This window comes from Oncorhynchus keta, chromosome 6, assembly GCF_023373465.1.
Source record: "Oncorhynchus keta strain PuntledgeMale-10-30-2019 chromosome 6, Oket_V2, whole genome shotgun sequence".
NCBI lineage: Eukaryota > Metazoa > Chordata > Actinopteri > Salmoniformes > Salmonidae > Oncorhynchus > Oncorhynchus keta.
This window is the reverse complement of record NC_068426.1, coordinates 20,035,473-20,055,651: the sequence shown is the minus strand read 5'-3', so window position 1 is coordinate 20,055,651 and position 20,179 is coordinate 20,035,473. Positions and strand designations below refer to the sequence as shown.

At 39.8% G+C, this 20,179-nt stretch overlaps 1 protein-coding gene across 1 annotated transcript; it reads left to right on the top strand.

The window, feature by feature from the left end:
• The first annotated feature begins 4,401 nt into the window (after positions 1 to 4,401).
• LOC118385195 (prosaposin-like) lies at positions 4,402 to 20,078 on the top strand. The gene is made up of 12 exons (XM_035772124.2): positions 4,402 to 4,557; positions 4,828 to 4,883; positions 7,843 to 7,917; positions 10,135 to 10,260; positions 10,359 to 10,478; positions 10,623 to 10,703; positions 14,145 to 14,328; positions 14,453 to 14,595; positions 14,687 to 14,767; positions 15,499 to 15,609; positions 15,837 to 15,907; positions 19,601 to 20,078. The coding sequence occupies exons 1-11, from the start codon at positions 4,503 to 4,505 to the stop codon at positions 15,870 to 15,872; spliced, it is 1,068 nt and encodes a 355-aa protein (XP_035628017.1). The 5' UTR covers positions 4,402 to 4,502; the 3' UTR covers positions 15,873 to 15,907; positions 19,601 to 20,078.
• Positions 20,079 to 20,179: the final 101 nt, after the last annotated feature.

The window sequence follows — 20,179 nt, the reverse complement described above, 5'->3', positions numbered from 1 at the left end:
ATCAGCCTGACTAATCGGTTACTGTATGTAGCCTCGCTACTTTTATAGCCTTGCTACTGTATATAGCCTGTCTTTTTACTGTTGTTTTATTTATTTTCTTACCTATTGTTCACCTAACACCTTTTTTGCACTATTGTTTAGAGCCTGTAAGTAAGCATTTCACTGTAAGGTCTACTCCACCTGTTGTATTTAGTGCACATGACAAATCAACTTTGATTTGATTAGATTCTTGGTCACCTCTCTGACCAGGGCCCTTCTCTGTGTTCTAGGGAACCTTCAATGCTGCAGAATGTTTTTGGTACCCTTCCCCAGATCTGTGCATCGACACAATCCTGTCTCGGAGCTTTAACGGCAAATACCTTCAACCTCATGGCTTGGTTTTTGCTCTGACATGCTCTGTCAACTGTGGGACCTTTATAGAGACAGGTGTGTGTCTTTCCAAATCATGTCCAATCAATTGAATTTACGACAGGTGGACTCCAATCAAGTTATAGAAAGTTCTCAAGGATGATCAATGGAAACAGGATGTGCCTGTGCTCAATTTCGATTCTCATAGCAAAGGGTCTGAATACTTATGTAAATAAGGTATTTCTGTTCTACATTTTTTAATACATTTTATACATACAAGAAATTCTAAAAACCTCTTTTCACTTTGTCATTATAGGGTATTGTGTGTAGATTGCTGAGGATTTTGTTTTATTTGATCAATTTTAGAATAAGGCTGTAACGTAACAAAATGTGAGAAAAGTCAAGGGGTCTGAATACTTTCAGAAGGCATTGTATACACCTTATATACACTCACTCACTCAAACACACTACATTGACTCTCCCACACAAAACCCACACCCATTCACATACACACGCATACCGACAAAACATAAACACACATATATACACATCACACACACACTCACACGCTTTTACACTCCATTTGCTGCTGCTACTTTATTCTTAATTTTAATCTTAATATTATCCATCCTGATGCCTAGTCACTTTACCCTGCCTTCATGTACTTATCTACCTCAAATATCTTGTATCACTGCACATGTATCTGGTACTGGTACTCACTGTATATAGCTCCATTCTAGTGTATTTTATTTTATTCCTCTTTTGTTACTATTTTACATTGAACAAACATAAACACAACATGTAAAGTGTTGGTCCCAATCAGGCACCATGTTATGCGGTACGCTTTCTCAGCCTGGTGCTACATCCCAGCTCCCCGCATCTGCTGGGCTAGGGTGGGCATCCAGCCAGGACGGATTGTGCCAGCCCTGCTCTCCAGACCTCCAGTGCGCCTCCTCGGGCCAGGATATCCTGCGCTGGTTCTGCGCACTGTGTCTCCAGCCCAGTGCATCTTGTGCCTGCGTCTGCACAGCCCAGTGCATCTTGTGCCTGCGTCTGCACAGCCCAGTGCATCTTGTGCCTGCGTCTGCACAGCCCAGTGCATCTTGTGCCTGCGCTCCGCATGTGCCGGGTGAAAGTCACCATCCAGCCAGGACTGGTTGTGCAGGCTCTTAGCTCGAGACCTCCAGTGCGCCTCCACCGCCCAGTGTATTCGGTGCCTCGGTCAAGGACAAGGCCTCCTGCATGTCTCCCCAGCCTGGTGAGTCCTGTGCCTGCTCCCAGAGCCAGGCCTCCTGTGTGTCTCTCCACTCCAGTGATGATCCATGGCACGAAGCCTCCAGTGATGATCCATGGCAAGAAGCCTCCAGTGATGATCCATGGCAAGAAGCCTCCAGTGGCGAGATATGGCACGAAGCTTCACATTTTGGAATTGTTTATTGGTTTGTCGGCGTCATTTTGATTCATTAAAGAAAATGTACGCTCACCACGCTGCACCTTGGTCCAGTTCTTCAAACAGCCGTGACACAGTCGTCTGATGAAGAAGGATCGGACCAAAGCGCAGCGTGGTAAGTGTTCATGATTTTCATGACCCAAATCACACCCTGACCAAATCAAAATAGAGACATAAAAAGCTCTCCATAAGGTCAGGGCGTGACATCCATACGCAATCTTTATTTATTTCTCTCATATTTTGTGAGCATTTCCACTTTGCCATGTTAATCCATCCACCTGACAGGTGTGGCATATCAAGAAGCTGAGAACGGACTGCCTCATGGTGGCAGTGGATTTATGGTATGGGCAGGCATAAGCTACATTTTATCGATGGCAATTTGAATGCACAGAAATACCGTGACGAGATCCTGAGGTTCATTGTCGTACCATTAGTTCACCAGTATCACCCTATGTTTCAGCATGATAAAGCACAGCCCCTGGAAGTTGTAAATGTCCCAGTTTTCTATGGCCTGCATACTCACCAGACATGTCACCAATTGAGCATGTTCGCGATGTTCTGGGTCGACGTGTATGACAGTGTCTTCCAGTTCCCGCCAATATCCAGCAACTTCACACAGCCATTGAAGAGGAGTGGGTATCTGTGACCAACAGATGCATATCTCTCTTCCCAGTCGTGAAATACTCAGATTAGGGCCTAATGAATTGATTTCAATTTCCTTATATGAACTGTAACTCAGTCAAATCTTTAAAAATGTTGCATGTTACATTTATATTTTTGTTCAATATATTTGTATTTATTTGTATTTTTAAAGTATGCTTTGTTGGGAAGGGCTCGTGAGCAAGCATTTCACTGTAAAGTCTACCTCAGTTGTATTCGGCGTATGTGACATATACAATTTTATTTTATATTATTGAACAGAAAAGGTGTATTCAGCAGTAGTTTATAGGATCAACCTTGACTCGAATTAAGCAATAAGGCCCGATAAGGTGTAGTATATGGCCAACATACCAGGGCTAAGGGCTGTTCTTACGCTTGACGTAATGAGGAGTGTCTGGATACATCCCTTATCCGTGGTATATTGGCCGTATACCACAAACCCCTGAGGTTACTTATTGCTATTATAAAATGGTTACCAACGGAATTAGACGTTTCAAATTTTAATGTCACATGCACAAGTGCAGTGAAATGCCTTTCTTGCAAACACAAGAACAGTCAAAATAAATGTTTTGTCCAACACAAAGTATAAAGTACAGGCTATACCACGGCTTTCATCCCATTATTCAGCGCTCGAACCACCCGGATTATAACACAGTATATACACTGAGTGTACAAAACATTAGGCACACCTGCTCTTTCCATGATTCAAACCATGTTTCCATCCAACCTTTTTATGCAATAAAGTACATGTTGGATAAGAAATGTCAACTTTCCAAATGTCCACAAAACAAAATACCTAGACAAGGTGAAATCTTTTTGTGTTGGTAAAATGAATTATGTGCGAAAATTCAGTGGAAACCCTTTTATGTGCAAATATTACCATCATATCAAGTACATTTGTAGTCATGTGATATGTGGTCCTCCCACTACTAATCGTTGGGAAAGCATGCAGTTTATGGAGGCTATTACAAAATAGCCTCCAACACTCTACTCAGCAAATTGGATGCAGTCTATCACAGTGCCATCCGTTTTGTCACCAAAGCCCCATATACTACCCACCACTGCGACCTGTATGCTCTTGTTGGCTGGCCCTCGCTTCATATTCGTCACCAAATCCACTGGCTCCAGGTCATCTATAAGTCTTTGCTAGGTAAAGCCCCGCCTTATCTCAGCTCACTGGTCACCATAGCAGCACCCACACGTAGCACGCGCTCCAGCAGGTATATTTCACTGGTCACCCCCAAAGCCAATTCCTCATTTGGCCGCCTTTCCTTCCAGTTCTCTGCTGCCAATGACTGGAACGAACTGCAAAAATCACTGAAGCTGGAGACTCATATCTCCCTCACTGGCTTTAAGCACCAGCTGTCAGAGCAGCTCACAGATCACTGCACCTGTACATAGCCCATCTGTAAATAGCCCATCCAACTACCTCATCACCATATTGTTATTTATTTGATTTATTTTGCTCCTTTGCAACCCAGTACCGCTGCTTGCACTCATCTTCTGCACATCAATCACCCCAAACTTTTAATTTGCCATACTGTAATAATTTCACCACTATGACCTATTTATTGGCACACCCCCCTTATCTCACCTCATTTGCCCGCGCTGTATATAGACTTTCTCTATTGTCTTATTGACTGTATGTTTGTGTATTCCATGTGTAACTCTGTGTTATTGTTTGTGACGCACTGCTTTGCTTTATCTTGGCCAGGTTGCAATTGTAAATGAGAACTTGTTCTCAACTAGCCTACCTGGTTAAATAAAGGTGAAATAAAATAAATAAAACATGGGTTTTGTTATAGCATCCAAGATACTGAAACTAAAGTTACAGCTTATATTGAATTGGGACCCTCATTACTTTTGTACAACTCAGTTCCGCAATACCAAAGAGAATACAAATAGCTTATCACACTTCAACCTGTGGTTTTCTGTCAAGCTCTGATTGGCGAGGGCTTTCTGCGGCAGCTGGACCCTGTCTATACCCCAATCCTACATTGAGTGGTTATTCATTTTCCAAGTAGTCTTTGAAAGAGACTGACTTATGATGGCCTCTTTCAAGCTTGCACTCGTTGTCTTAATTTCTTACCAGACCACAGGTATGCTATACAATTGCACACAGTTTCGGTTAATACTATAACATATGAATATGATGTTATAGTATATTTAATTCAATGTACATTATTGACATATACATTGGGTTAGGGTTGTACATTGACATATACATTCATGTTTTAACCCTAAACATGTAATTACAATATATAATCTTGTTCATTAGATATTTAGAACCACAAATGGAAAAAGGTGTTTATGGAGACACATTTTTAGAACAGATTTTCTTTTTCTTCATATTTTTATCTTTCCCACAGCTTTGGCAAGGGTTGTCGGTGGGGAGGGAACACAAAACGCCTGGGACAAGCTGAAAGTAAGTACTATTTTTATTTTGAAAACAATGATTCCCCCCTTTAACCCACAAAACATAGGAATACCAGTGTATGCAACATTGTGCTGCATACTAACAACCACCTGGCAGGATTCAAAAAGCAAAAGAATATAGAGAAAAAATAGAGAAATATTATTGTGTTTTACTAAGAGAAAATTACCAGATAATGAGCTCCATAATTAATATAATTACTACAGTATATAAATCAAATATAAGTATAAATATCAATAGCATTATCATTCAGATTAGTTCCCAGGGGTTCCCAAACTTTTTGGGCCCATGATCCCATTTTGATTAATTAATACATTTTTTGTGTTCTCACTAAAGGTGATGTAATCAACGGCCAATTTTTCTTTAATATTTTAATTGGGGCTATGGCGGTCTATTACAAATCAGTCTGACAATACCTTTGACAGTATTTCAAGTTGAATGAAGTATGTTTTTTCGCTCAAGTTTTCATGTATCAAATACAAATCTAGAGTTCAGTGGGTTTCAATCGCATGTTCAATGATTGCGTAAAATAGCAAATGTGCCTACTCTGTGATTGGCACGTGCGCTCTAGCCAAAAACACGCAAATACAGAGCGGGTAGACTGTGTGGGTAGGCTGGTCACATTATGAGATTATTATGGATAACAGCCAGAATATTTGTATTTGTCAAACGGCAGTCAAGCATCGATCATCATGTCACCAGATTAAGACCCTAAATAGTTATTGGAAAGGAGCATCAAACTCATCGCCGTGCACTTTCACCACCCTCTGAAGTTCATCATAAACGATTTAATATGTAGTTTAAAAACGGCATGGTTTCCCGAGTAGGCATAGTAGTGGGAGGACCACACAACATGTCATCGCGTGATTCCAAGTTTACTTCGATATGATGGTTATTATTTCAATATTTGCACATAAACTCGTTTCCAACGCCTTTTCTCGAATAATTAATTTTACCGACAGAAAAAAATAACTAACAAATGATCTGTTGGCATTTATAAAATTGTACCGAAACGTCCTATTTCCATCACAGCTGTCTTGATTTTTTTCTCATACAGTATAACTTTACATGCATAAAAACTGTAGATGGAAACTTTTCTCCCAGTCTGATTTAGTGCCTGGTCTTGTCTTCTCTGTTCAGTGGGGGTCGGTGCCGTTTAAAATGAGGGAGGATAATTGTATATTTTATGAGTATGGTCTTATTTTTATTAGAGCATTTTGGATGACTGTCATTCATATTCCGTTCACCCTGTTCAATGTAACAGCGATAGGTTTATGCTACTACATGATACTCAAAATGTCCCTGTTCCCATCATGAGGTTGCTACAACCTCGCCTATGAATGAAAGTTTATAATGTAGGTGCTGTACAGGTTGAGATAACTAAGTAATCAAGGTGACACACAGTAACACATTCAATACCGCCTTGCACTGTCTTGCTTGCATCTAGCTGATCTAGGATGTAATCATTAGTCCAACAGTTGCAAATGAGAGTTTCTATTGGAATAATTCAGGTATGTTTATCCCCGTTTTGTTCCATTTGCTCCCGTTTTAAGAAACGTTTTTCAACAGAATTGGTGGAATGAATACACCCCAGATAACACACATGCACAGTTGACTTTCATAGCAACCATATAAAAACAGCATGATCACTTTGCTCCTTGAATATATAATTCCTTCTCGCAACCTTCCCAAGTCAAACCTTCATATCATGACTGTTAACCATCATTGTCACCTCATAGTCAACATACACAACATGACCAAAAGTATGTGGACACCTGCTCGTCAAGCATCTCATTCCAAAATCATGGGCATTAATATAAAGTTGGTCCCCCTTTGCTGCTATAACAGCCTCCACACTTCCGCGAAGGCTTTCCACGAGATGTTGGAACATTGCTGCAGGGACTTGCTTCCATTCAGCCACAAAACATTAGTGAGGTCGGGCAATGAGGTTGGAATCTGTGCAGTCAAGTTCTTCCACACCGATCTCTACAAACCATTTCTGTATGGACCCCGCTTTGTGCATGTGGACAATGTCATGCTGAAACAGGAAAGGGCCTTCACCAAACTGTTGCCACAAAGTTGGAAGCACAGAATCATCTAGAATGTCATTGTATGCTGTAGCGTTAAGATTTCCCTTCCCTGGCCTCCCGGGTGGCACAGTGGTTAAGAGTGCTGTACTCCACCAGAGACTCTGGGTTCGCTCCCAGGCTCTGTCGTAACTGGCCCCGACCGGGAGGTCTGTGGGGCGAACCACAATTGGCCTAGTGCTGTGAGGGTGTGGCCGGTAGGGATATCCTTGTCTCATCGTGTACCAGTGACTCCTGTGGCGGGCTGGGCGCAGTGCACGCTAACCAAGGTTGCCAGGTGCACAGTGTTTCCTCCGACACATTGGTGCGGCTGGCTTCCGGGTTGGATGCGTGCTGTGTTAAGAAGAAGTGTGGCTTGGTTGGGTTGTGCATGACTTTCAACCTTCGTCTCTCCCGAGCCCGTACGGGAGTTGTAGGCAGGATAACTTTTGAAATGTTTCATTATTTGTATTTTTATGGAATTCACTGAGGAGGATGGTCCTCCCCTTCCTCCTATGAGGAACCTCCACTGACCCTGTTCTAATGACGCTTGTGGGCATTGTATAGGGAAACAGAAGACACATACATGTTCTTGAGAATGTTATCTTTCAGTGATGGGGTCATAATATTTTGTGTCTTAATAAGAACCGAGTCAATTTCACTTCTGTTTTCTTTAAAACAGATTTTCAGACTATAGACTATAGAAGCAGGTATAAATGAGAGGAGACATGTTTTGCAACACAAAATAATATTTCACAGAAATCCAGCACTGCTTGTCAGGGACCTTCAGGAATAATGTCAACTAGAATAAAAGGATGTCTTTGCCTCAGTATCCCGCCACAGCTTTGAGTTGGCATTGTTCTCTTTCCCTCTCTTCCTCTCAGAAAGGGGACAGCTGCCAGGACTGTACCCAAATAATTGAACTCCTTAAAGACCTTATCTCCAACCCGGACATACAGGTGAATATGCATCGACAGAACATGCACCCCTGAACCATACATACCATACATTTGAATCATTCATAATAACACCCAGAAACATACAGTGGGGCAAAAAAGTATTTAGTCAGCCACCAATTGTACAAGTTCTCCCACTTAAAAAGATGAGAGAGGCCTGTAATTTTCATCATAGGTACACTTCAACTATGACAGACAAAATTAGAAGAAAACAAATCAGGAAAATCACATTGTAGGATTTTTTATGAATTTATTTGCAAATTATGGTGGAAAATAAGTATTTGGTCACCTACAAACAAGCAAGATTTCTGGCTCTCCCAGACCTGTAACTTCTTCTTTAAGAGGCTCCTCTGTCCTCCACTCGTTACCTGTAGTAATGGCACCTGTTTGAACTTGTTATCAGTATAAAAGACACCAGTCCACAACCTCAAACAGTCACACTCCAAACTCCACTATGGCCAAGAGCAAAGAGCTGTGAAATGACACCAGAAACAAAATTGTAGACCTGCACCAGGCTGGGAAGACTGAGTCTGCAATAAGTAAGCAGCTTGGTTTGAAGAAATCAACTGTGGGAGCAATTATTAGGAAATGGAAGACATACAAGACCACTGATAATCTCCCTCGATCTGGGGCTCCACGCAAGATCTCACCCCGTGGGGTCAAAATGATCACAAGAACGGTGAGCAAAAATCCAGACCTAGTGAATGAGCTGCAGAGAGCTGGGACCAAAGTAAGAAAACCTACCATCAGTAACACACTACGCTGCCAGGGACTCAAATCCTGCAGTGCCAGACGTGTCCCCCTGCTTAAGCCAGTACATGTCCAGGCCCGTCTGAAGTTTGCTAGAGAGCATTTGGATGATCCAGAAGAAGATTGGGAGAATATTATATGGTCAGATGAAACCAAAATATAACTTTTTGGTAAAAACTCAACTCGTCGTGTTTGGAGGACAAAGAATGCTGAGTTGCATCCAAAAAACACCATACCTACTGTGAAGCATGGGGGTGGAAACATCATTCTTTGGGGCTGTTTTTCTGCAAAGGGACCAGGACGCTGATCCGTGTAAAGGAAAGAATGAATGGGGCCATGTATCGTGAGATTTTGAGTGAAAACCTCCTTCCATCAGCAAGGGCATTGAAGATGAAACGTGGCTGAGTCTTTCAGCATGACAATGATCCCAAACACACCGCCCGAGCAACGAAGGAGTGGCTTCGTAAGAAGCATTTCAAGGTCCTGGAGTGGCCTAGGCAGTCTCTAGATCTCAACCCCGTAGAAAATCTTTGGAGGGAGTTGAAAGTCTGTGTTGCCCAGCAACAGCCCCAAAACATCACTGCTCTAGAGGAGATATGCATGGAGGAATGGGCCAAAATACCAGCAACAGTGTGTGTGAACCTTGTGAAGACTTACAGAAAACGTTTGACCTCTGTCATTGCCAACAAAGGGTTTATAACAAAGTATTGAGATAAACTTTTGTTATTGACCAAATATTTATTTTCCACCATAATTTGCAAATAAATTCATTAAAAATCCTACAATGTGATTTTCTGGATTTTTTCTCTCATTTTGTCTGTCATAGTTGAAGTGTACCTATGATGAAAATTACAGGCCTCTCTCATCTTTTTAAGTGGGAGAACTTGCACAATTGGTGGCTGACTAAATACTTTTTTACCCCACTGTATAACCATCACATCAGTACTACATGTATGTGCATATGATGCTCATTCACCTGGGTCAGTTTTTCTTCCTATTTGTGGCTGCAGATAGAGCATTCAGGTTTCTTTTCCGCAAACAATGAAAAACAGCCACTTTCAGTTCCTGAAATGGTTTTCACCTGTTTTTTTCCCACAAACCCTCACTCAACACAAGTGGTACAGTTTGTGTTTCTGTTCTACTTTGCTGTTTTGGAGAGTTAGAAAGCCACTTCCTCTTTTCTATATAAAAGTAACTATAAAAGCAGTTCACAGTGTATTTCTGACTTCTAAGTTCCCCTTTCCTCTGAGGCTGATCAGGCACTTCGGACGGTGTAATCTCACCCCTGAATAGTTAATTCTTCTTAAACACAATCAGTTGCCCAACAAACCAGTGGTATGCAAAAAGAAATGTACTTCACTGTAGCTTTTAATACATATTCTAATATGTCTTAATGATTGTAAAACACATCATTTACTTAATGTGCCTCAAAATTATTTCAACTGATGCCTCCCACTCCTCCATCCCCAGACCGAGATCAGGGGCGAATTGGAGAAACTATGTGACCTCATGCCAGGTCCTGCGTCCCCCAAACTGTGCCGGGAGCAAGTGGATAAGAACCTCCCCCTGGTCATCACCTTCTTGACCAGCTTCTTCGTACGTGCTGATGGGAGGTTGAGAAAGATCCTGGTTTGTCATTTGTTATATAATTCTGACTGAATGAGCCTGAATTGAGCCTCTCTCCTCTCCCACAGAAACCCACTGAGGTGTGTACCGTGTTGGGACTGTGTGGCTCCCAGTCAGACAGCCAGCAGCAGAGCCTGCTGACCGATCACATTCAAGCGGGTCTGAAGTCAGCCATGACAATGACAAAGGTGAGACAGAAAGAACAGGACTAAATGCACTCTCTCTCTGACCTCTACTCTGTGTCCCGCTGACTTTTTGTCTGTACCTGACTGTTTGTCTGTCTTTATCTTGTTCTCTTTCTCCCTCTGTTTTCTTTCTGTTTTGTCTACTAGGTGCAGTTCTCGCCCGAATGTACCTTCTGCATTTATCTTATCAAGTCACTGGAGAGTATGCTGCCGAAAATAAGGACTGAGGTAAGGCATGCCATAGAAATATAATTAGTGCAGGGATCATCAACTAGATTCAGCCAAGGCATGCACACAGGAACACACACACCCCAGCTGTTGTTCATATCTTTAAAATACTGTTACTCAATCGAGGGGTTGCCTGTGTTAGTGCCATCTTTTTTTTTCAATCACTTTGGCACATTTTTCAGATGTAAGTTGTATATTTTCAAAACTCTTAGAAGAAAACTATAACTGATAACACTTGTTAGGTTCAGAACCTTTGATTGTGTATTCATAGAGGTTAGGGTTCGGGTTAGGGTTCACCCCTGAGTCATTCATGCAAAATTAATGAAATGCCATGAGAACATTCAATTTAGTCACCAATATATCAGGTTTTGAACAGGCTCACCATTTAGTCATTTTAACTACCATTTAGTCCAATACCAAAAAATACAAGACACACATTTCAAAACTATTCTTTTTGAAATGCTGAATAGAAAGAATAGTAATATATATAATAATATATGCCATTTAGCAGACGCTTTTATCCAAAGCGACTTACAGTCATGTGTGCATACATTCTACGTATGGGTGGTCCCGGGGATCGAACCCACTACCCTGGCGTTACAAGCGCCATGCTCTACCAACTGAGCTACAGAAGGTAGTAGATGGTAAATATCATTTTCCATACAGTATTTGACTATAACTTGCAAAAAAATATATAATTTGTATCCAATGGCAGATTGTGAGCATGTTGAGAAATATGTCTGTCAGATTTACATTTTATTATATATTATTATATATATATTATTATTATATATATATATATTATATTATATATATCTTATATTGTAAATAGGTGGACAAATCATCAGAAATGGGGGTATTGTAAAGGAGTTGGCTACTGTAGAAACGTAGCGCGGTGTTGTATGTTATTTATGCCCCATGCTACATTTAGCAAGATCACCTTATCTATGGGATTTGTCAAATGATACAGTATCGCTGCACTGAAAGTAAAGGGGCTGAATAATTTTGCACGCCCAATTTTTCAGTTTTTGATTTGTTAAAAAAGTTTGAAATATCCAATAAATGTCGTTCCACTTCATGATTGTGTCCCACTTGATTCTTCACAAAAAAATACAGTTTTATATCTTTATGTTTGAAGCCTGAAATGTGGCAAAAGGTTGCAAAGTTCAAGGGGACGAATACTTTCTCAAGGCACTGTATATGATTTGGTTTACCTTCCATCATAAATTGATGTCAGATTGATACATTTATGAGGCAAACATATATACATTTACAGTGTTCAGCAGTTATCAAACTATACTGTATATGCTAACTACAAGCACTACATCATTTTGGTTCAGTAGTTACCAGTTTTGAACAGTTTGATTAAGTGATTGTCTAATTATTGTCTAATTATTTGTATTGTTAACAACAAATAAATAAATTACAGTACATTACACTGTTTTCATATTAGGTACACTATCCCATGTGTGATCAAAGGTGTGATCAAATGAAGGAAACATCGTTTAGCAGGCACTAAATTGCATCAAGCCTGTCTTGAGCATTTGGACATAGGTTCTCATCGATATCAAAATAAATATCCTTATTGTTCATGCACCTTTTAGCATTGCAAATCAAAGTCTGATTTAGGTCTGGTTTGAAATCATTGCATGCCTCATCCATGGCCTGGAGGAGGGTGGTACACTTACGGGATGGCAATCATACATCTTCCACCTGTATTGTAATCATGTATTGTATTTTACAGTATTGTATTGTACTTCTTTCTGTATTGTATTGGTCCTGTACGTGGCTTAGTTCATTAGAACACAGCACGAGCAACACCAGAGTTGTGGGTTTGCTTCCCACTAGGGTCACATACCAAAATATGTAGACTGTTGTCACTTTGGATTAAAGTGTCTGCTATGTAAATGGCATGTATTACTGTACTGGGGGATGCATTTCTTTCTTGTTTTGGACTTTCTGGATGATTTGCATGTTGGTATTGTATTGATATTCTATCACTGCACTGTTAGAGTTACAAATACAAGCATTTCACTGCACCTGCTGTAACATCTGCTAATCTGTGGATGCGACCAATAAATTTGTTACGTACAGTATATATCTGATCTTGTCAATGTCAGATTTTTTTTATGTACTGTGAAGTAAAATCATCATAGTCATCATCATAGTTGTACATTTGAGTATACAGGAAATCATACTTTTTATGTTTCTACTTTACAGACATATTTTAAGTATGTAGTTCTCAAAATCTGTAGTAGACAAAACAGTTGACATGTCAAATCTATAGGTTTACCAAACGTTTAAGTGATCATCAATTCAGAGCAGTCGGATTAAGTTATAGTAAATGCATTTGAACAAAAGAGGAGAGAATCATATCAAAAGTCATGTGAGCATTGCATTGTGAAAAGCAATTGCTTTTATATGAACATGTACTGCAATGTGAAATGTATTTCTAGATGATTAAGTTTGATGAAAAGGTGACTGTATGATTTTGTGTTTTGTAATTAGTCATTTGAAAATGTGTTTGGAGTTTTGAAACAGCTGCCTTTTTGATGTTTTTTTACTAATAGTTGTAAACATTGCAGGTAGATTCTTAGATTTTTTTGCATGGACATTGATTTTAATGCTACACACATGTAAATAACATGACATTTTTCTAAACTAATCCAATCTGTTAGTAGTTAGATTTATTGCACCCGTTGCTGAGATGGTCGTTCCAGTTTAGATAGTTTAGGTAGTCTACATTTTTTCGAGCCCTACCTTGCCAGTCATTCTAAATGCAGGTTGCAGGTGAAAAGTTACAATTGTTGGATATCCTCAATCTGGCTAGAATTCAATAGGATTTACACATCATTTTGCAAGCCAGCATAATGTGATGTAGCCAGTTTATAAACTAGTTAACTGTTAGAGTAAAATTCAAATTCCAAAATACACTGTATCAGTGAAAACCATAGGAGAGTACCTTACACACTGAGTTAGTGTAACATTTTAATGCCACTGGTGTTAGAAACAGTTGGAACACACTAAAAAAGTGTTGTCTTCACTCAATATAGTGTTCAATACCTACATCGCTGGTGTTAGGAAATATACACTGTAACACTGTTAAAAGGGCAACACTTTGAAAAGTCTTTAGAAAAATACGTTCTGGTGGTTCTCATGTGAACACTTAAAAAACATTAAATTGTACACCCACAGTGTTAAGCTTACCAATCAGAGTTTGCTGTGCACTAACACACACATTTGTATCCAAAGAAACTAGGGTTAAGTGCCTTGCTCAAGGTCACATTGACAGATTTTTCATCTAGACAGCTTGGGGATTTGAACGAGCAACCTTTTGGTTACTGGCCTAACACACTTAACCGCTAGGCTACCTGCCACCCTACATGTGCGTACACACAAACAATCATTTCCCCAATGCCCTGTATCTGTTTCCCCTCCCAGATGGCTGTGATTGATCTGCTGGGGAAGGTGTGTGGTATTCTACCCATGTCCTACAGGAAGCAGTGTGAGAACCTGATAGAGAAGTATGGTAAGATGCTGATGGACATGCTCCTGACCTACGCCACCCCTGAGGTCATATGCACCCTCGTCGAAGCCTGTCATGGCATGGATACGCCTGTCCTGGGTGAGTTCATCCCTCCTGCCCTGCTTTGCATCACCACCATATAATCACTTTTCTCTCTATCATTCCTCTTCTATATTATCCCCTGTTTTGATATGTCTCCTCTCCCTCTTTCTCTCCCTCTCAGAGAGTGCTCCTCTGTCTGACTGTGACTCCTGTCTGACCCTGGCGGTTCTGACTCATCTACAGCTGGGCTCCAATGCTTCAGAGCCCCAGACCTCCTCCTTCCTGGCCTCTGTCTGCCAGCTCCACCCCAAGGCCCTGCCCAAGGTCAGCCCTGCCCCCTGGTCTACATCTCCCTCATCTCACATAGGAGCCTTATAGGAGCCTCTGGGCTCATGTCTTATTTCTCTCTTTTCAGTGTGATGGCTTTACCCAGCTTCATGGGCACCAGCTGAAGGGGGTTCTGGGTAAACCAGAGTCAGCCCTTGATGTATGTGAGGTATGTCATGTTTAGATTCACTCGACTACACACTGTAACGTAACATGAAAGTCACTAAGGATCTGACCCTTTTTTCAATTATCGCCTAAAAAGACATACCCAAATCTAACTGTCTGTAGCTCAGGACCTGAAGCAAGGATATGCATATTTTTGATACAATTTGAAAGGAAACACTTTGAAGTTTGTGGAAATGTGAAATTAATGTAAGAGAATATAACACATTAGATCTGGTAAAGGATCATACAAAGAACAAAACATGCGTTTTTTTGTATTTTTTTATACCATCATCTTTGAAATGCAAGAGAAAGGCAATAATGTATTATTCCAGCATAGGTGCTATTCAAATTTTGGCCACTAGTTGGCAGCAGTGTATGTGCAACGTTTTAGACTGATCCAATGAACCTTTGCATATCTGTTCAAAATGTTGTATCAAGACTGCCCAAATGTGACTAATTGGTTTATTAATACATTTTCAAGTTCATAATTGTGCACTCGACCTCAAACAATAGCATAGTATTATTTCACTGTAATAGCTACTGTGAATTGGACAGTGCAGTTAGATTAACAGGAATTTAAGTTTTCTGCCCATATCAGACATGTCTATATCCTGGGAATTTCTTTTGTTACTTTGTTATTAGCTCAACCGTCCCGCGGGGGGACACCGATCCCGTAGATGTTAAATCCAAATTTCTATGGGGTGGGGATGTAATTTAAGTTTGTTTGTTTCTCAGAGAGTGGGCCTGTGTGGGGGAGTGATAGAGGCAGGAGAACAGGGAGGGGACCCATGCACTCTGGGCACCAGTTACAGTTGCAGAGACCTCAAGACTGCCCTGGAATGCGGGGTAAGGCCACTGAACGCACCAACAAAGTTTTATTTTATTTGACCTTTATTTTATCAGGGAGTCTCATTGAGACTAATGTCTCTTAAGACTAAGGGAGCCCTGCATCACACAATCACACAAGAAATTACACAATAGGAAATACATCAAGAAAATACAAAAAAGTATAGTAGACATTTCATAACAGAACAAAGGTGTTTAAATCTTTGCATGCAATTTGTCTTATACAGATGGTGTCAATCTGCCAGAAGTTTGTGTGGAAGTAAGAACCTCTGCCCAGTACCTACTCTCAAAGTGGACGGTAAGTTGACTCTTGATGTACATACAGCGCCTATTAAAAGTATTCACCCGTCTTGGATTTCTTTCACATTTGTTGCTTTACAAAGTGGGATTGAAATGGATTTAACTATGACATTTTGCCATTGATCTACACAAAATACTCCATAATGTCAAGGTGAAAAAAAATCCTGTACATTTTTACAAATGTATGCAAATTAAATAACTAAAATACAGTTGTTGCATAAATATTCATCCCCTTTGTTTTGGCAAGCCTACATTAGTTCAGGAGTACAAATTGGCATAACAAATCACATGAATTAATAGGGGTTGACATGACTTGAATGACAACCCACTGGACACACACACTGGTTTAATAGTTGTTTCAATGTCATTTGTCAATGTATTGTGACGTAAAATCAACATGGAAATACATTGGATTTGAAGAGGGTCATCAACCAGTAAGGGAGAGGGGTAAATTGAGGGAAAGTGTTAGTTAAGCCACCCCTTGTTTCTAAGAAACCATACACAAAATGTATAATTTGACTAAATATTTAGGAAGAGATCATCTTTTCATACAGTATTATCATTCATTCATGGTTGAACAGATCTTTGGAAGTTTAGAAGTAGCTTAGTGATATTAATAATACACTTTAACCTTTGGATATTTTATTTTTTATGAAGGATGGTGGGTTGATCTACAAGTTAGTAATATGTTGGATTTATGTCTCTATCTCAACCAAAATTCTAAGTTGAAGAATAAGACTAAATCAAATAAAACTATATTTGAAGTGCATTTAAGTTGGATTTGATTTAGTGCTATTCATTTACTGAGAGACGTAAATCCAACATATCAATCATTATTTTGTAGACAAACTGGATATTGAATTGTGAACACAACCACATATCAACATTTGAAGGAGATGTATCTTCTGCTTGGATAGTGTATACATACAGTACCAGTCAAAAGTTTGGACACATTTACTCATTCAAGGGTTTTTCTTTATTTTTACTATTTTCAACTTTGTACTTTGAAATAACACATATGGAATCATGTGGTAACCCAAAAAGTGTTAAACAAATCAAAATATATTTTATATTCTTCAAAATAGCCACCCTTTTAGTTGATGACAGCTTTGCACACTCTTGGCATTCAAACATACCATTTTACTATCAACATTGAAACCAGGTAAAATGATATGTCTAATCAAATATGAAATTCAACATACACTGAACAAAAATATCAACGCAACATGCAACCATTTCTAAGATTTTACTGAGTTACAGTTCATATAAAAAAATCTGTCATTTTAAATTCATTTATTAGGCCCTAATCTATGAATTTCACATGACTGGTAATACAGATATGCATCTGTTGGTCACAGATACCTTAAAAGTTACGGGCGTGGATCAGACTACCAGTCAGTATCTGGTGTGACCACCATTTACCTCATACAGCATGACACATCTTCACATAGAGTTGATCAGGCTGTTGATTGTGGCCTGTGGAATGTTGTCCCACTCCTCTTCAATGGCTGTGCGAAGAAGCTGGATATTGGCCGGAACTGGAACACGCTGTAGTAGACGTCGATCCAGAGCATCCAAAACATGCTCAATGGGTAACGTGCTCAATGGGTAACAAATTATGTTTGTTGTCCATAGTTTATGCCTGCCCATACCATAACCACACTGCCACCATGGGGCATTCTGTTCACAACAGTGACATCAGCAAACCGCTCGCCCACAACGCCATACACGTGGTCTGCGTTTGTGCACATTTTAAGAGTGGCCTTTTATTGTCCCCTGCACAAGGTGCACCTGTGTAATGATCATGCTGTTTAATCAGATTATTGATATGCCACACCTGTCAGGTGGATGGATTATCTTGGCAAAGAAGAAATGTTCACTAACAGGGATAGAAACAAATGTGTGCAAAAAAAATGCTTTTATATAATTTCAGCTGGTTTATATTTTTGTTATGTATTTTGTGTAAATCGCTGACAAAATATATATATTTGATTTTTTATTTTATTTCACCTTTCTTTAACCAGGTAGGCTAGTTGAGAACAAGTTCTCATTGTTACAATTAAATCAATTTTAATTCCACATTTTAACACACAGGGCCGGTTTAATGCAGGGGCTTACAGGAGCCCGCTCTCAATGTTCACAATACACCAGAGAGCATAATGTAGCCACAGAGAATAACTGTGGATTAAATGTTATTGCAAGGTAACTGCCAAAATAAAGGAAACACCAACATAAAGTGTTTTAATAGGGTGTTGGGCCACCACGAGCTGCCAGAACAGCTTCAATGCACCTTTGCATAGATCCTACTAGTGGATCTAAACCATGCCAGGATAATGCACCCCACACACCATACCATATACTTTGTATCCCTAATTTCCTCAAGTGTTTTTTTTTATTTTGGCAGTTACAGGTATGCCTTACAATTTGGGCAGCATGCTCGCCAAATACAGAACAGTTTGTTGCATTATGGCCATAGACACATTTCCACAAAAGGGTTTTGAAGCCTCTTACCCTAGAAATTTGACTGTTAAACTCATGGCTAAACTAGAAATGGCTGCCAGTCCTGATTTGAATGGAACAGCCATCTATGGATTATATTTCTGTTGTTGGCTGTTAATTTGCCTTTTGCTAATTTAAAAATACAATCACAGGAAAAACAGTTTGGAAAGCAAATGCCTACTGCTGAAAAGAGAAGAATAATCTGTTTGTAGATTTTTTTTGTTTGTTGAGCGAACAGTATCACTATTTTTCAAAGTAGTTTATCTTGAGATATGCTATTGCCACGAACAGCGCATCGGCCATCACCGGTGAGTACTAGCCTAGGCTTCTTCATCATTGGGTGAGTCAGTGTGCCACTTATTTAGTAGCAAACTGTAGCCTATAATATACTGTACATTTAACCTGGTCAGGCTGTCATGGAAAGAGCAGGTGTTGGTAATGTTTTGTATACTCAGTGTATTTCCTCCTAATATTGTAGGCTTCATAGGCCACAAGGCCAGATTGTTTTTATTGATAAATTTGACACTGTCAGAGTAGCCACTCTCACAGTCATTTGCTTGGCATTAAGAGATTCTGGTAACGTTTTGTAGAATTGCATGAAAAGGAACATTTTCCAGACACAGCAACAATAAAAAAAGTGGAAATCTACTCAATTGTAGCCTATGCATTTACATTTAAGTCATTTAGCAGACGCTCTTATCCAGAGCGACTTACAAATTGGTGCATTCACCTTATGATATCCAGTGGAACAGTCACTTTACAATAGTGGATCTAGATCTTAAAAGGGGGGTGAGAAGGATTACTTATCCTATCCTAGGTATTCCTTAAAGAGGTGGGGTTTCAGGTGTCTCCGGAAGGTGGTGATTGACTCCGCTGTCCTGGCGTCGTGAGGGAGTTTGTTCCACCATTGGGGGGCCAGAGGGGCAAAGGGGCTTTTTCTTCAAGGGTACATTTATCACACAACTAATTGCATTTTTGTGCACGGATTGGGTTTACAAAACATTAGGATGTGTCAGGAAGGGGGGGTTATATAAAACAAAGACACGGGGCCTATGATTTGTTAAACTGACCCTAGTAACACAAATATGAATAAATCTTATGATAGGCATGCTATTTAGGTTTCAGATGAACTGGTTGTCTCACACACACACGACTCAGGTTGTAATCAATGTTCCGCCCACTCTCTTTTCAGATTGATAATCCAAGACTTTGAGCGAGCCTGAGGCCTTTGCAGCAATGGAGGATCCCAAAGCTTTCAACATCAAATTACAAATATTCTATTTACTGTGTCAACATTTTTTTCTAGATGATAACACTTCTTTAACACATGAACATTGCACTGAATATTTTGCCAATGGATATGATTTTATAAAACTCTTCTGTACTTTTACTTGTGGGCAGCAGTCCATATTAAATGATTGCATTCCTGCTAGCTAGGGATTAAGAGAACATGAGACATTGAAACTATTTAGAGACATTATATTAGCAGTAAAAGGTGGTCTACGAAGCTAAATGTACTAGGAAAATGTTCATATTACCATGCTTGTGACTTTAGCTTTACATGTGACCTCAATCCCCATATGAATATTAGTTGTGTTCTTCATGCTCATTATTTTATGGTTACTGACATTATCAAATCACATCATGAATTAAATTACTTTTCCCATTGACTGACCCTTTCATGGAAATCATTTCTACAAACAGAAGCAATTGTGTAGTGAAATTCCAAACATTGTACATTAGATAGTGTCCTCATTAGGGACATGAGTCT

Coding starts and splice junctions, on each gene's coding strand:
- LOC118385195 (XM_035772124.2), top strand. CDS start 4,503: ATGATGGCCTCTTTCAAGCTTGCACTCGTTGTCTTAATTTCTTACCAG. Junction 10,261..10,358: donor CCTTCTTGACCAGCTTCTTC/GTACGTGCTGAT, acceptor CCTCTCCCACAG/AAACCCACTGAGGTGTGTAC. Junction 14,596..14,686: donor ACCCCAAGGCCCTGCCCAAG/GTCAGCCCTGCC, acceptor CTCTCTTTTCAG/TGTGATGGCTTTACCCAGCT.